This window comes from Marmota flaviventris, chromosome 12 (assembly GCF_047511675.1).
Source record: "Marmota flaviventris isolate mMarFla1 chromosome 12, mMarFla1.hap1, whole genome shotgun sequence".
Lineage (NCBI taxonomy): Eukaryota > Metazoa > Chordata > Mammalia > Rodentia > Sciuridae > Marmota > Marmota flaviventris.
The window spans coordinates 12621508-12638778 of record NC_092509.1 but is presented as its reverse complement, the minus strand read 5'-3'; the positions used below and the strand labels follow the sequence as shown (position 1 = coordinate 12638778).

General features: G+C 51.0%; 1 protein-coding gene across 2 annotated transcripts; it reads left to right on the top strand.

Moving 5' to 3' along the window:
• The first annotated feature begins 2418 nt into the window (after window positions 1-2418).
• On the top strand, window positions 2419-7710 carry Irf2bp2 (interferon regulatory factor 2 binding protein 2). 2 transcript variants are annotated; one of them, XM_027947977.2, is made up of 2 exons: window positions 2419-3530; window positions 4145-7710. In XM_027947977.2, the coding sequence occupies exons 1-2, from the start codon at window positions 2534-2536 to the stop codon at window positions 4858-4860; spliced, it is 1713 nt and encodes a 570-aa protein (XP_027803778.1). In that variant the 5' UTR covers window positions 2419-2533; the 3' UTR covers window positions 4861-7710. The 2 variants fall into 2 exon arrangements, with proteins under 2 accessions (XP_027803778.1, XP_027803777.1); XM_027947976.2 differs by having other exon boundaries at window positions 2419-3578.
• The last annotated feature ends 9561 nt before the right edge of the window (window positions 7711-17271 follow it).

Here is a 17271-nt window from a genome sequence, read left to right as displayed (position 1 = left end):
TTTCTGCAGTAGAAGAGAAGCTCTGTTCCACAGAGATCCTTACTTAGTGTCTCTCAAGGCAGACATTGTATCTCAGTGTTTCTATTTTGGATGGAGTGGCAGGCTTTCCCTTGAGGACGTTCAGTTCCTGCTCCCAGGTAAATGAGTATAATTAGGTCATGGCTCTAATGGTGAGTTGTGTTTTCTTTTAATATGTTTCAGTCCCTGCTTTGTGGGGCAATCTCTTGGGGGCACTTAAGTCTCTGCAGCAGAAAGGTGGGTGATTCTTCCCCTTTGCTTTGTCCCCATGGGTGAAGTCACAGACTGGAATGGGTTGCAGGATCTAAGCTGAGAGTGACCAGAAGGACAGGTCCTGAGGGAGGTACCGGGAGTGCCCAAACCTGCCGGCACCAACTGCTTCTGGGAAGAGATACCGGTAGGCCCCATTCTCCTGGCTCAGAGAGGGTGAGATGGAATCCCAAGGCGAGGGACAGGTGGGGAGTTCTTGACAGCAGGAATATCTTATCTGGAAACCCTCAAGGGAAGACATTCAAGGTTAGCCTGTGAACAATCTGGGTCTGGCATTACGTTTTCTGTGCCATTTCGAACAGGTTTTTTCATGTGCTCTAAGCAGCTCCCTCCACTGTTTTTCTACAGGCGTGTTTCCTCTTGTGGTTAATCCTTTGAAGCAACCTGGCATTTTCAATAGCAGCAACTGGAGAGAAACGTCAGCAGGATTTTTTTTTCTCCCTCTCCACCTACCAATCCAGTTGTAGGAAAGATAATATAATTAGTACCCTGTTCTTCCCACACTTAACCAGCTCATTCCAGTCTGAGAGAGAAGTGGGGCTGTGCTCCCAACAAAAGCAGCTCCCGAGCAGCCCTACAGAGCGGAAGTGTGTCAGTCCAACCAAAAGCGACCAGCCCAAAGCGATCGCCCACAGCACACACCAGCTCCTCCTCCCGACAAAAGTGGGAAACTCGATATTTAGTCCAGTCTGGGCAGGGCCTGCGCTGCCCACCGCGGAAGGGAGCCGGGGGCTGGCCAGACGGGCCTGAGCCTATGCAGCTAGGTCAGGCTGGGACGGTGGACTGCCAAGGCGGCCAGCAGGCCGCCCCACCGCCCGCGGACCCGGGAGGCAGCCAATGCCCCGGCTAGCCCGCGCCTCCCGCCTGGCCAGTCCAAGTTCGGCCCGGGGCGGGGACTACGGGGCGGGAGTCAGAGGCGGGGCCTGCGCCTTGACGCCGCAGAGCCCAGATCCTTGGAATGTGCACTCGCTCGGCGCGGGCCCAGGCCCGCGGCGCCGGGCACGTCCGCGCGGAGCGTGCGCATTTGCGGCAGCTCGCGCCCACGTCACGCGCCCGCCGCGCGGACCTACATAAGGCGGCGGGGCGGCGCCGAAGACCCGGCTAAGCGTGCAGACGGCGGGCTGCGCGGGGCTCGCGAGCCCTCTTCCGTGCGCGCTTGGGGCTTGGCCTGGAGGCGTCTGGCTTTCCCGAGTTTGTGAAACTTAAAGGGGCAGCAGCCTCGTGTTCCTCCTTAGACAAATACACTCCAAAGTACTTTTGAGTGCGCGCGCACGACCCAACGTGTCTGGCCTATTAGGAGTCCTAGGAAAGCCCAAGCAGGGCCGCTCAAGACCCCAAAACCCCATGCTCAGGAGACCATCAGAAACCACGAAACAAAGTGGACTTGTGTGTAAAAGCAGTTTCAGCACGATTTAGTCCAAAAGGACACAGGGGGGCGGGGATCCTGCCTGAGTGGTCGATTGGGAGAGTGGAGCAGGGGGCGAGTGCAGGTTAAGCGAAAAGGCACACATGTTCCAGGTCCGCCCCGGGGCGGGTGGCCCGCGTCCAGACCGAGCTTCGGCCCCGCGCGGGGGAAGGGAGGTGGCAGAGGGCGGGCGCGCGCGGGTGCGCGCGCGAGGGGAGGGGGCCGCGCAGGCGCCGTGCGAGGCTGTCGAAGAATCAAGTCTGTAGAAGTGGAGCGGCCGCGGCGGCAGCAGCAGCAGCGGCGGCGGAGCTCAGCGGGCTGGGCGCTGGAGAGAGGCGACGCCAGGAGCTGGGACAGAGCGGCGGAGCGGCCCGCGGCGTGCGCCGCGCCCGAGCTCCACGCCGCCCCGCGCGGCATGCCCCGCCGCTCGGGCTGAGCCTGCCCCGGCGGCCGCCCCCCGTCCCCCGCCCCCAGGCCTCCCCGCCCCCCGCCGGCCGCCGCTGCGACCTGCTGCTCTCGCCCGCGCGCCCCGTTTTCGCTCCGGTCTGGAGGCCCGCCGCGGCCCCGGCCGAGCCGCCGCCTCGCCGCCCCGCCGCCCGCGGGGACCTGCTGCCGCGCCCGCCGCGCCTCGCCGCGCGCCCGCCGCCCCTCGTGCACCGGGGGCGCCGCGCGGGCGCCGCGCCTTCGCGGGCTCTGCCGCCGCCGCCGCCTCTGCGGCCGCCGCCGCCGCTGGTCGGAGAGACGCGGGGTTGGGGGGCGCGGCGGGCGCGCGGGCTGCCTGCTGGGGGCGGCAGCGCCCCCTCCTCCTCCTGCGCCTCCGGCGCCGCGGGCTCCGCGGACATGGCCGCGGCGGTGGCGGTGGCGGCTGCGTCCCGGCGACAGTCGTGCTACCTGTGTGACCTGCCCCGCATGCCGTGGGCCATGATCTGGGACTTCACCGAGCCCGTCTGCCGCGGCTGCGTAAACTACGAGGGCGCCGACCGCGTCGAGTTCGTCATCGAGACGGCGCGGCAGCTCAAGCGGGCGCACGGCTGCTTCCCGGAGGGCCGCTCCCCGCCCGGCGCCGCGGCGCCCTCAGCCGCCAAGCCGCCGCCGCTCTCGGCCAAGGACCTCCTCCTGCAGCAGCAGCAGCAGCTCGGCCACGCCGGCCCCGAGGCGGCCCCCCGCGCGCCGCAGGCCCTGGAGCGCTACCCGCTGGCCGCTGCGGCCGAGCGCGCCCCGCGCCTGGGCTCCGATTTCGGCAGCCGCGCAGCCGCCAGCCTGGCCCAGCCGCCGACGCCGCAGCCTCCGCCCGTGAACGGCATCCTGGTGCCCAACGGTTTCTCCAAGCTGGAGGAGCCCCCTGAGTTGAACCGCCAGAGCCCGAACCCGCGGCGTGGCCATGCTGTGCCGCCCACCCTGGTGCCGCTCATGAACGGCTCCGCAGCGCCACTGCCCGCCGCGCTGGGCCTCAGCGGCCGGGCCGCCGCCTCACTGGCCGCTGTGTCCGGGGCCGCGGCCGCGGGCCTGGGCTCCGCGCAACCTGCCGAGCTGGGCGCCCACAAGCGGCCCGCGTCCGTGTCTAGCAGCGCGGCCGCGGAGCACGAGCCCCGCGAGGCGGCAGCCAAGGAGAAGCCGCCGCCGCCGCCCGCTCACCGTGGCCCGGCCGACAGCCTGTCGAGCACGGCGGGCGCCGCCGAGCTGGGCGCCGAGGGCGCGGGCAAAGGCCGCGGACCCGGAGAGCAGGACTGGGTCAACAGGCCCAAGACCGTGCGTGACACGCTGCTGGCGCTGCACCAGCACAGCCACTCTGGGCCCTTCGAGAGCAAGTTCAAGAAGGAACCGGCCCTGACTGCAGGCAGGTTGTTGGGTTTCGAGGCCAACGGGGCCAACGGGTCTAAAGCAGGTAGGGGCGGCTGTGGAGCGAAGGGGTCGAGGGGCGCTGAGCTTAGAGGGGGAGGTTCTTTCGGTGCACCGTTCTGCCCCAGCTCAGAAACAACAAACACCCGACTTCCTGATCTGCCCGAGGCGGAACCAGTGCTTAGTGGCAACGTGTTCATGTGCTGAAGCAGCATAACAGGGATGAGTCAGACCGGGCTGATTGATAGGCACAGACTCGGGGTTTTCCTTTCCCAGCACATTCTTGGATGGGAGCATGAGGGCACCAGTCACCTTTTAACCTGTCGGGGACATTAGTAGTCACAAGCACAACTCTGTCCTGGGCACAGGCATGCATGTGTGAGAATGGGCCATTCCCTGGGCTTTAGTTTCCTTTTAGATTGGTGTGCTGCCTCAGAGACCCCTAAGTGTGTTTGGAGCTGCATGCATAACTTGTGTGACTAAAGTGTGCTTTTGGAGAGTAGAAATTCTGCAACAAGTTTTGTTTCATTTTAGCAAAAAAAAAAAAAAAAAAAGGTCCCTTTCAGTGCTCCTTCACTTACCCTTTTTCCTTCCATTTCTTTGTTTTTCCAGTTGCAAGAACAGCAAGGAAAAGAAAGCCTTCTCCAGAACCAGAAGGTGAAGTTGGGCCCCCTAAGATCAATGGAGAGGCCCAGCCATGGCTGTCCACTTCCACCGAAGGGCTCAAGATCCCCATGACCCCTACATCCTCTTTTGTATCTCCACCACCACCCACTGCCTCACCTCATTCCAACCGGACCACACCGCCTGAAGCGGCCCAGAATGGCCAGTCCCCCATGGCAGCCCTAATCTTAGTAGCAGACAATGCAGGGGGCAGTCATGCCTCGAAAGATGCCAACCAGGTCCACTCCACCACCAGGAGGAATAGCAGCAGTCCACCCTCCCCGTCCTCTATGAACCAAAGAAGGCTCGGCCCCCGAGAGGTGGGAGGCCAGGGGGCAGGCGGCACAGGAGGACTGGAGCCCGTGCACCCTGCCAGCCTCCCGGACTCCTCTCTGGCAGCCAGCGCCCCCCTGTGCTGCACCCTCTGCCACGAGCGGCTGGAGGACACCCACTTTGTGCAGTGCCCTTCAGTCCCTTCTCACAAGTTCTGCTTCCCTTGTTCCAGACAGAGCATCAAACAGCAGGGAGCTAGTGGAGAGGTCTATTGTCCCAGTGGGGAGAAATGCCCTCTGGTGGGCTCCAATGTTCCCTGGGCCTTTATGCAGGGGGAAATTGCAACCATCCTTGCTGGAGATGTGAAAGTGAAAAAGGAGAGAGACTCATGACTTTCCGGTTTCAGAAAAACCCAGTGGTTATCCTTAACTAAAACTGCTTGAATTGTATATATATCTCCATATATATATATCCAAGACAAGGGAAATGTAGACTTCATACACATGGCTGTATAATTTTGATTTTTTTTTGAATACATTGTGTTTCTATATTTTTTTGACGACAAAAGGTATGTACTTATAAAGGCATTTTCTTCTTTTGTTAACGTTATTAGCATATCTTTGTGCTTTATTATCCTGGTGACAGTTACCGGTCCTCGTAGGCTGTGACTTGGCTGCTTTTTTAGAGCACTTGGCAAATCAGAAATGCTTCTAGCTGTATTTGTATGCACTTATTTTAAAACGAAAAAAAAAAAAAAAGCCAAATACATTTTCTGACATTGTAAGATTGCCTTACTGTCTGTTATTCCTTATTGCTGGCCCCTTTCTCAGGCTGGAGGCCGCTTGGTGGAGAAGAAAAGGAAATAAGTGAAAGGGGCATTGTTGTCAAGTGGGCATGCCACTGGGAAGTATCTCCAAGTTTACCCCAAAACATGTCCTCTAGGAGGGGCAGGAAGATAGGTTTTGGATTTCTGTTTTGTTCTTAAAGTTCAATTTAAGACATTGCCTGTCTGAGAGGTGCTGCTGAGAGATTCTCAGCATTGTGGGGCTTTTGGGGGGGGATGTTTTTCTTGAGGCAAAGTTGACCGCTGTTCACTGTCCACGTGATCAGTTGTAGGAGTACAGTGCCGCATGCTAGTTGGTTACATAAGACGCAGCTCCAGTGATGGAGCAGCGTGGTGGGTGGTGGCGTGTGCAAGATGGCACTGCCGTCTTTGAGCAGCCTGGCTGGCTCTGCAGCGCCACTTCATCTGTTCAACACCCGAGAGCTGTGTGTCATTGCTGTGGTCGTTTCCTCTGCAAGAGTTGCCAGAGAAGTTGCAGTCCAGGAGAACTTAGAGATTGTGGGATTGGTTGTGTTTTGTTTTTTTTGTTTTTTTTTTTATCATTTACCTGTAGTGCTGTTGCTGTCGATACTGTCACACGTTTTTAGTGAGTGCTGAATACAGTATGGTACAATGACAGTGAAGCCCGGGTCTGCCAGGACCGCCTGTGGGCATATCAGTGACGGCCCAACTGTGGGTGGAGGAAACCTGTAATTTCCTTCTTACATGTGTCTGAAATACCAAGTGAATAATACTGTTCTGGAAAAAAAAAAAAAAAAGATAAACTAGTGAAAATTAAAGAAATTGAGGGTTTTACATAACAGGCAGGCCCCACCTCTCAAACAATTTTTAGAAGTCTTTTGTAAGTTAATCTTTTTTGATCACTATTTTGCATCAGTAAAATGATTTTTTTAAACCAATAAATCATCAGTTATTAGAAATAGTTGTCTCACAGCATACTGGTTTTTCTTTTGTGCTGTTTTGATTTAATATTGACAGGAACACTATTTTAAATCCTTATGTTCAGGTGTTTGTAACTTGGCCTTATAACTGGGCCGAATCATGGCTTCTAGGTCTACTGCAATTTGTATTATTCACAACCTAGCTTCTGTTCTAATTTGAAAATATAGATTATTACCAACTTTGGATTTTTTTTTTAGTTGTGTTTGTCTTTTTTTGAAATTGCTCAAAATATTTTTTAGTGGTCAAGTTACTAACACTTGAAAATCAGATACTGCACCAAATACAGTATTTTTTCATGGTGATTTTGATGAGTGCACCCATTGCTAGTGCTGTTTGAATCCACGTCACAGTCATTGTTGTGCTACAGTAAGGCTTGCATGGTTAGTCCTTACACCTTTTTTTTTTTTTGGTGTATCCATGACTCAGATCAGACTGGTCTCTATTTATGTGAATGTACACATGCAAAAAAGTCAGTTTTACATGCCCGTAAAGACATTTGTGAAGAATTCAGCTACTATGGTCTGTTGTATAAATATGTTTCTAGGCACTTTATTATAAACTGGAATTTGACCTCATAGATGTTACAACCTGATCAGTCATTTGACCTAATTTGTGGTGGCTATCTGTGTGTTTTGCAACCTTAATGCAGATAAGCTCTCCAACAAGACTGATGAAGAACCATCCTGCTGTAGTGGAGAAGTCTCTCCAGCTGTGGAAGAGGCAGCCTGGGCTGGGGGGGGGGGGGGGGGAGACTAACCCGCTTAAAAGGGCTGCAGAGCTTCCCACTATTATAACACAGGCTCTGCTGGAGCCTGGCTCCTCTCCTCGGAGGCCTTTGAGGAGGCTTGCAGCTGGAGTGCTGATCTGGGTTTTTTTCCTGGTGTCCCCAAGTTAAAAGTGAACACTGGGACATGGGTTTGATCTTTTGTTGTACCTGATGACAGTGTAGAGATTCTCCACAGCTGGAGAGAAATGTCAGAAAGCTACTTACTGTACGTGGGCAGTATCAGATTTCAAATCCTAATATTTCAGCTATGCTTTTAATACTCAGAATACTAGGGGATAGGGTGTTGAAGCTTCCCCCTTCTTTTTTCGTTAACAGTTTATAGAATTTAACAGATGTACTGTCTTTCATGTGGCCTCACATTTGAAGTTATGAGAACATACACATGGTTTACAACTTTATTACTATATACCTTTCCTTGGCCACCAAGTATTTTAAAAGTGTGCCACCTTTTAACCTTTACTTTTTTTTAAGTTGAAGGTGATACTTTTTCTATATATGATGCAATTCATGTCAACTGAAGTAAGTGTAATCTCAGATATCATTATATTTTAAAATCACGCTATGGAAATATCACCTGCATTCTGTCATTTGTCAGATTTACAGTATCTTTTTTTTTTTCTTTTAACTTTTAGCATTAAATAAAAAAAAAATAAAATCGGGAGCACTGAACATTTTCTGAGGCCTTTTTTTTGATTTTTTTTAAATGAGCATAGGATGACTCTCATGTCAATCACTAATGGCATGTGACTGGAGCATGCGTGGGTCTGAGTGTGGGGTTTAATGAACTGCAGGAGAACAGGAGATGAAAGGCACTGGTGGGAGAAAAAAAGAAGTCCTAGGGACTGGGAAAGGGCCACTGGGGAGGGGACAGGTGAAAAGCTGTACAAGGTGCAGCTGAATGTACTTGTTTATTTTCAATGGCATCCTGGCCAGGCTTCTCCAACAGTGGAGTGTGGAAGGAGATGGTTACCACATTGAAAGACTGTCCAGACGTGGGGCTGCTCTTTGGAAAGCTTTGGAATTAAACAGTCTTGGTGGGGCAGAGGACATACATTGAAGACAAAAGAAAAAAAGACGGGAAGAAAAAGCAAACGTGCACTTGAAAAGCTTTGGAACTGACTAAGTGTGAGCTTTATTGATATCCTGAAATCTGAACTTACAAATAGAGATAAGAGACAGAAAGCATAGACACATTTTAAAACCTCTGTCTACTGTCACATAGTAAGTTTCCTGGATGTTGCAGCGTTGACTATTGATCAATGGCTTGGCAGACTTCTCTATGAAAGGAAGTCGGGAAACTTATGAAGAGTCTAAAGCTAGGAAGTACACAGACTTAATATATGTTTTAAATTAAATAGCAACAATGATGTGTAGTTGGGTACATTTTTAGGGGTGGTCCAGTGACATGGGGGGTCCATCGTTATATTTTAATAATATTTTTCATTATTAGCAGCCCATTTAATGCAGTTTTAGAGAAACTGTATTTTCAATAAGTTATAGATTATGACAATTTTTCATGTAATTACAAGAAATAGGCTATCAGTTTTTGTTTTCTAACTTAAAAATGCTAAATTTTCTTTTGAGTCAAATTCAAAATAGCACAGCTTGCAGAATGATGTTTAAAATTTCAAAAGCTCCTCCCAAAGGTATACTTTAATGATCACATTCAGTTAAAAAAGAAAAAACCAGACTCTTGATGTGGCAGATGTCTTTGTTTATTCCCCAAAGGGAGGAAAAGTTGAAAGCATAAAGCCCCTTTTAGTTTCTAGACTTTTAAGTAGTCCTTTACTCAAAGTTGTTTTGCATATGATTTAGAGATGTTTTATTTGGTTAGCAAAGAGTAAAATGTTTGTCTTCCTGATTCCTAAGTGTGTACGTGGAATCATTCAGAAAAAACTCTCAGTTGTGTGGAGGCCACCAGAAGTCCTGAGTCACCCTCATTTGCTGCCTTTGTTCCTGGGGAACAGTGTGAGAAGACACGCCTTTCCTCAGGCTGGAGGTCAGAGGCCCCAGTGAATGGAATACATATTTAGCCACCTCATCCCTGGGTTCTGGGCCTGGGGGGAGGGGTTAACTCCTTGAGTGCCACTGGTCGGCCTCTGACAACAGCAACAGGCTTAAAACTGAGGGAAAGCAGGCTGTGTCCAGATGCAGCTGTCTAGGTCCTGTGCTGCGGCCCTCTGACAGCCTGGATCACCCTCGCTGTAATTTGAAAGGCACAAAAATAAACAATTTGTGAAGTATTTAAGAACTGGAAGATGGAAAAATGCCTGGATTTATGGATTATCTGTGGATTTCCCTATTAATCCTCAGATAAATTCATGACTAGGGATATACAAACTACCCCTTTTTATCATTAAGAAATTAACTTACGGAGCCAGGGTGTATCTCAGGGAGAGCTTGTGCTTGGAGTACACGAGGCTTTGGGTTGAATCTCCTCCACTAAAAAACAAAAAACTGTGACAGTGGATTCTGCTTTAAGCCATTAGTGTGTAACCTGCCCCCTCCTCTGTCAACATAACCTAAAAGGCTGTATTTACAACAGATTTCCTTTATTTTTTAAAGGATTATAGAATATGAAATCTGTGTTTTCACTGGTTTTTGTCACAGAGTATTATGTTTCTGCCTGGCACCGGACAACATAAAAGGATCCATACAATCCACAGAAAAGGTATTTTAGGGCAAAAATAATCACAATTGTTTAGAATCATTTAGATGTTGTATCTTAAAAGCAGTTCTTTTATTTTGAATCCGAAAAACAATTGATAAAATTTTCTTATTAAAACAACCATATTGGACCATGTATATAAGCAGTTTCTTCCATGATATAATTTAAATATTTCTTTTTAAAAAGTAGATGGTCTTTACAACTCTAGAACATTGAGTTTTCAGTACTAGTGAAATTTATCTCAAGATAGCAAAAAAAAAAAAAAAAATCCTCTAGGAGATGTTTTCTCCTAGGTCAGACAAGACCTGGAGACTGGGCCACAGGTTCCTGGTGAAACTGAGAGTACCAACACGCTGGTTCTGCCTGAATGGGCTTTACAAGTCAGATGGCATCATCTAAAAAGTCTCCTTCAGCAGCTCAGCAGGAGCCCTTGATGCTGAGATAAGACATCCTTGTGTAGGGTAATGTCACATTTGAATATTTCTAAATATAGTTTACATTTGGGGGGAAAGGAACTGTTACATCATCTGTAGGTCTGCCACTTAACCATGTTTGCTAGCTGTTTGCAGCTTCACTATCAGTTAACCTGCAGATGCCCATTAGGGGACAGGCATCCTGCCACAAGTGAGTCAGGTTTGGTTGTGTACGCATGCGTGTCATAACTTCACACGTAAATATCGAGGTCATTGCACTCTTCTCTGCCATTTGGAGAACATCTTGTGACAGTTCAAATAGAATATTTTGAACTCCACACAGCTAGGTCTTAGGGGAAAAACTAAAACCTAGAAACATCCCATCAACAGAGCTCAGGGTCTCAGTTTAAGGTATGGAGTTTATTGAAAGTGAACCTCAATGTCCTGAGCTTTAACTTCATTTATCCTGAGATTCTTTACTACTGTACTAGTAAGAGTTCTGCAGAAAACAGATGTGTCTGAGTAGGGGCTGTCTGAGTGGGAATCACTCGGCACTTGTGCCTGGGCTTGCCTTGAGCTCCCAGCCTGGAGTCTACCTGTGAGCAGCAAAACAGGAAAAGGCTGGTGGGCGCCTTCACCCAGGCTGAAACCTATTACCCCCATTTTGTTATTTCTGCTGCAAATAGCAATTCAATTAGTCTTCTGGGTGATAAAAGATATAAAGATTTATTGTATCCCGTATATGACTGAAATCAGAATTTCACAGGGGTCACAGTCATTAGAGAAGTTAATAAGCACCACATGGGTTGCTGCTGTAATTTTACATCTTTAAGGGGCCCCTCCCTCCAGGCTTTAAACAACTGAGTCCAGCCCGGCTCCTAGGGAGATTGCAGTCAAAGCCACAGGTAGGAAAGGCCAGGGGGCGCTTATCAACAGTTAGCTCCTGGCTAGTTTCCTTCCAGGGGTAAAATCGTCGCAGGAAAAAGGAGTCTTCCTAGAACTTCCATCTGGAGCCACAGGACTCCTGCGATCGAGGCACAGCCTGGAGTCCAAAGTGCTCCCCACAGCAGAAGCATGATGCCCTGTGTGCAGCCAGCTTCGAAGGGGCTGCTGGGCACACAAATTTGTGTATCACTGCACACAAATAAGGGACCAGCGCCAGCATACAGTCCGGGTCAGAATCGTCAGAATGTAGCTTTTTCTCTCGGTTTTGTTTTTATTTTTTTTTAACTTTGTAACGTTCAGAAAAGCGGTTTTTAAAAGGCAGACAGCCCCCAGCTCGGGCAGGCGGTGTTTACCGGAGGGGAAGGAAGGGGGAGGCGTCCTGGCCTCCGCGGCTGCGTGAGGCCTGGAGGAGCCCCAGGGGACCGTCCAGAACCGCCAGTGCTGCGCCGCCTTCTCCGTTCCAGAACTTTCCCGCGGCCCGAAGCCGCCCCGCGACACGCACGTGGGGCTGCGCGACCCCGGCAGGGCGCGGCGGCCCGGAAACGGGAGCGGGGACGGCGCCCGCTCCGCGGCCCGCGCCAGCTGCGGCGCTATAATTAGCGGGCCGCGGCCCAGTGGCCGCCCCGGGGAGGAATGTGCGCGCGCCCCGCGCTGAGCGCCCGGACGGCCCCGAGCGCGGCACCAAATAAAGGCAAAGCCCGGGCCGAGGCCGCTCCCGGGTGCTTGGGCTGCCGGGCCTGGCCGTGCCGGCCCCGCGGGTGGGTCTGCCTAGCCGGAGGGGGCGCGGGCGAGAGCTGCCCGAAACGTCACTCCCTTTGGAAATCGAGATGCCACCCTTTCCCTATAGGCCGAGTGCCCAGGGCCCAGGCGGGGGGGGGGGCGCAGGGGCAGGGAGCAGGAGCAGCCGCGCCGTCCTGTCCTGCGGGTGAAAGTGCTTATGCAGCCGGAACTACCCCGCCAGACAAAGCTGGCCAGTTGTCGAGGAAGTTGACTTTTTATGGAGAAGCCTTCATTTAAATTTAACAGCTATGCTTTTCTCTGATGGCTGTACTATGGGGCCCTTGAGGTGCCGCCTTACTGACTTCTAATTTTTATTGACTATTCAATTGAGTCCTCGGAATAATATTAAAAAAAAAAAAAAAAAAAAAAAAAACACCCAGAATATCTGTTTCGTTTTTAAAAAGTGACATTACAATGGTATTTATCCACCACCAGCCTGGGAGTGGAAGGTGGCGATCTGAAGTGAGGAGGGACCAGGGCTCTTACGTGTGTGGAATACCTACACCAAACATCCTTCACTGAAGTGTTTTTTTTTTTTTTTTCTGACAATGGACCCCAAAGTCATTGGAGCTTGTGGCCAACTTCCTACAAAACAGTCCACTCCTCGTGTTTTTAACCTGCAGCTACCAGGTTGAAGGCCAGGCGGGAGACTCCTCTGGCTTTCTCTGTTGCCTTGAGACAGCAGCAGTGTCTGCACAGGGCCTCTGCTTCTGCAGAACCACCCTGCAGAGAACTGTGAGAGATCAAGTGCAGGTGCTCATGAAGACTCCCTGACCGTCCTGCTCTGTTCTACCTGCACAAAATTCCTGACATAGGGGCCAGGAAATTTTCACATGTCCTGGGCCTTGTGTGGCCATCTCAGAATATTCAGTTAACTTTTGTGTCTCGAAATTGTTTAAAAAATAGAGCAAAACACATCCTCACCTTAGTCGAGGCTAAGCAGTCAAATTGGTGAAACTCCAGGACAGTTACAGGTTTCCCATGGTGTCTAGACAAGAAAGCAGGGTAGGTGAAGTAGGGCTCACTAGGTAGGCAGATGCAGTGCGCCTATGGCACTAACATGGGCTCTCCTGTGTCTGTGAAAGGGGGTGACGGCAGATGGCTTTGAAACACCAGAAAGAAGGGCTCCCCCTGCTGCCCTCATGAAAGATGCATTGTTTAGAGGTCCTGAACTTGGGCCTCCCCCTGGGAGTCCGAGTTTGGTCTGTTGGGTTTCAATGCTGGAGGAGGGGTCAAGGTCTTCACCTTCGGGGATGGGTGGGAAGAGAGAATGAAGTAAAATGGAGCCTGAAATTAAAGGATACAGATATCTTCCTTAAAATCCTCTCAGCTCAGTTGCATTTACAAAAGAATCAGAGCCAACTAACCTTTAAGTCACCAAAAAGCCAACCTTGGCCCATTGATGGCTTTAAAAGCAAGGTGGTATTTGTATGTCTGGCAGCAAATGGGGAGTGGGGAGCTGGTAATATGTTTGAGCATGTTGCGTTTTTAAAGATTAAACAGTGAATCAATGAGAATGTATGGAGGGAGCACTTCCATTGAGTTTTGACTTCAGTAAAATTGTTGTATTTGTTAAAAAAAAAAAAAAAAAGTTTATTGGGTTGGTTTGTTTTGATGCTGCTGGGGATTGAACCTAGGGCCTCTCCAATGCTCTACCACTGAGCTTCATCCTCAGCCTTTTTTATTTTTTTAATTTTGGAGACAGGCCTCACTAAGTTGCCCAGGCTAGCCTTGAACTTGCCATCCTCTTGCTTCAGCCTCCTGAGCAGCTGGGATTACAGGCGCACACCACTAGGCACAGTGAAAACAGTCATTTCTTATAAACCTCTTTGCACTGGGGCCAATCGGTCATGACTAAGCCTTCAGGGGTCATGAAGAGTTGATCCGCCACAAATCTGTAGCACAAGAAGGAATTTACTCCAGGTCTCAATGACAAAAGCCCCTCTGGACTGAGCTGTGGGTGCGTTTGCTGAGGGGTTGAGGACTCTCCTGCAATTAGGTTGCAACTCTTCAGGGACGAGAGGGATTGTACTCATCTAAGAAGGAAAACGAAAGTATATTGGAGAATCAAGTGATTGGAGAGGAAAGGTTCCACAAGGGGACCCACATTTGGCCAGTCAGTCATTCCCAAGCTCACCAGCTCGATCACTTCCACCCACTTCCACCCACATGTCTGTGAAGAATGCGGGCCCAAGTGGTACTGCCCACGCCACTCTGCCTCTGCCTCCATCCAACCTCAGTGTTCAGTCTTCTAATCCCAACTTAATTATCTGTGAAATGGTTTATGGATGGTGCCTATCTCAAGTTTGTCAAGGGAATTAGTTAGCGAGGGTACGGAGCACAGTTTTCATGATGTTGGGCACGCACTGCACAGTGCGGAGAGAGTCCACCCTCCAGGGCTGGGCTCAGGGCTGAGCCGGAGAGGTCTATAAGAGCAAGCAGGACAAAACAGTATCTTCAGTTGGTTCCAGAAGCCACTCTTCATCCTGCCACCCCTCTGGCCACCCCTTCTCAGCCTCCTCTGCACTTCCCCCTCCTCTCACCTCCTTAGACACCTCACTTGTGCAGCCAGTTGCTTACCCAGGATCTGCACCTGGCTACTTAGTTGGCATCTCAGACTTCATACAGCCTATCCGTAATTAAACTCCTGATCTCCCGCCAAATGTCCTCCCAATTTTCCATCTTACGGAATGCCAAGCCCCTCTTCCAGTTGCTTGGGACAGGGTCTTGGAGTGGGCTTTGCCTGGGGTGTTTTTTCCACACCTCTCATCCAATCCATCAGTGAATCCTCTTGGCTCTACTTTCAAAATGCACTCAGGTGCTGACCACATCTCATTACCTTCATCTCTTGTCTGGAGTATTGCAGAAGCTTTCTAAGTGTTCTTCCAGCTTCTGTCTTGTCCTCTGCGGTTCATTTTCAAATTCAGAGGCCAAATAAGCCTTAAAAACATTGTTCTAGTCCTTCTCTCTTTCATGCAAATTCCTCTGTGCCTTTCTGTCTCCTGCAGAGTCCAACACAAGCTCATCACTTGGTCTGCAAGGCCATGCGACCTGCAGACACGGCTCCTGTCCTTGCTCACTTCACTTGTCCGTGGGCTTCTTTGCTATTCCTTGACCTCGCTGAGCATGCTCTTCCCTCAGGACCTTTACATTTGCTTTTCTCTGCCTGGAGTGCTCTTCCCCCCCATGTGTGCTTATTAGTCTGCTTTCCATTGCTATAGAATAGTACCTGAAGCATGGTACATTATAAAGATGGGGTTTTGCTTAGTTTTAGAGGTTGGGAATCCAAGATCAGTCAGTCTTATCAGTTGGGCCTCCAGTGAGGCCCTTCCCTGGCTGCATCATACCTGGCTAATGGCACTGTAGCAGATGGTAGAGTGCTTGTGAGATGGAGAGGTCACATGGTGAGACAGGAAGCCAGAGAGGGACGGTGGGGCTGGGGTTGCTCTTTTATAACAACTTGCCCACACAAGAAAAACTGACTCTGCAAGGCCAGCCTCAATCCCTTCCAAAGGCAGAGTCTCCAGTGACCTAAGTACCCACTCCTGGGATCCACCTGTTAAAAGCCCTACCATGTGCCAACATTGCCCTCTGAGCACCAATCTTCCAGCACATGAGGCACTGGAGATGCACTCCAGAATACCAGGCCATAGCAGGGTGCAGGGTCCATTCTCTCAGTTTCTCCAGGTCTTACTCAAGTGTCCTTACCAGCCAGGTCTTCTTCACCATCCTGTGTTGTTAGCATTTTGTTGCTGTAATCACCACAAAATCAGTGGCTTAAGCCAACACAATATTATTATCTTAACAGTTGGGAATGTCAGCTGGGAATGAGGGCCTTGGGAAGTCACACTAGCCAACAGATCCTATGGATACCATGCAGCCAGGAGAGCCAATGGACTCTGACCAGGAAGACCTGGAAGAAGCAGCCATAGGCACGTGCTGACCCACCACACCAGAGCCTGGCAGAGGAAGGTATTTCCTGAGATGGTTTTACATTTGGTGGGGGTATTCGGATAACGCAAGAAGGAGGAGGGTTTCATGGGGACAGGGGTGACAGCGTTTCTCAGGCTCAGTCCACAGTGGTGGCGGGGGTTGGGGGAAGGCTGGGTTCTGGTCTCTGGACTATAGGTGTGTCCTCCACCTTTTCCTGGTGTGGAAAAGGAGAAAGGCAGCTGTTGGGGGGGTGGGGGTGGGCAGGACTCACCTATGCCTCCCCAGGAGGTCTCAGAAGCAGGTTAGCAGCAGTTCTTTTATTGTAAGACTCTGCTAAGTGGGCATAGAACAATGTTTTAGTTAAAGACCCAGTTACCTTAGGATCCCAGCTCTATTCTCAAGGTCTACTTGGGACTGTGGCATCAAGAGCACTGGGTCTTGTCATTTATCCCACAGCAGGAGGTCTGGAAGGGTGACTCCCCTCCCAGTTCTTCCCCTCACAGAGCACCTGAGGCCCATCCTCAAGTCTTCCCCACAGGTCCTCTGCGAATGGGTCCTTTTGACAGTCCTTTAAATGTCCCCCAACTTCAGGGTTCCCTATGCAAACCCTCACTCCATGGAAACTTCCCTTCAGCCCTTTCTTCCCACCCTGTAAACCCAGCCTTTGGGCGTCAGTTGCAAATCTGTGTGGCTGTGCTCTGTCCAGGCTCCAGCCAGCCCCACTGTGGGGAACTCTGGTTCCTTTTTGGTCCCAGGGACGAGAACAAAGAAGTGGCACCTTGTTCTAGGAGCTGAGAGAGACGAGACCGCAGGAGTCTAAGGGTGCTCACTCTGATGCTCTCCCTGCACTGGCTGCCAGGTAACCGGGCCAAGGCCAGTCTTCCTGGGTATTACCCAGAGGTATGTGCTCTCAGCACGGCTCGGGCGTGGAGGGCACCCGAGTCCACATCACAAAGTTGTGAGTGCAGGTCAAGAGCATGCACTGCAAGCTCTAAAGCGACATGGAAATGCTGACTTTCGGGCTGGGGCTGGGCTCAGTGGTGGAGCACTTGCCTCGAATGTGTGAGGCCCTGGGTTGGATCCTTAGCACCACACAAATAATTAAATAAAGGTATAAAGGTATTGTGTCCATCTACAACTAAAAAAAAAAAAAAAATCTGCCTTTCACCATTTATTTGGGGTTTTCCACCCCCAGTTTAGTGTGAGGTTAGACTCAATCCTCCTCACAGTTAATCTATAAGAATGTGAAGACCAACCCCAGGTCACCTGTCCGGTCAGCTCTTCTTGGACTGTCTGTACGGAACTCAAGACAGCCCCTCCTGGGCCTGAGCTGGTCCTCGTGGCTCTGGTGCAGTTCTAAGGCACTGGGTCACAGTTCTGCACCACCCTGCACAAATGCTTTGCTTGAATTTGCCACAAGGACACAGCAGGAGCCAGGAGGTCTAAGGTGCCAGGAAAAGCTGCAGCTTTCCTCTTAGCAAGGCTGGGAGA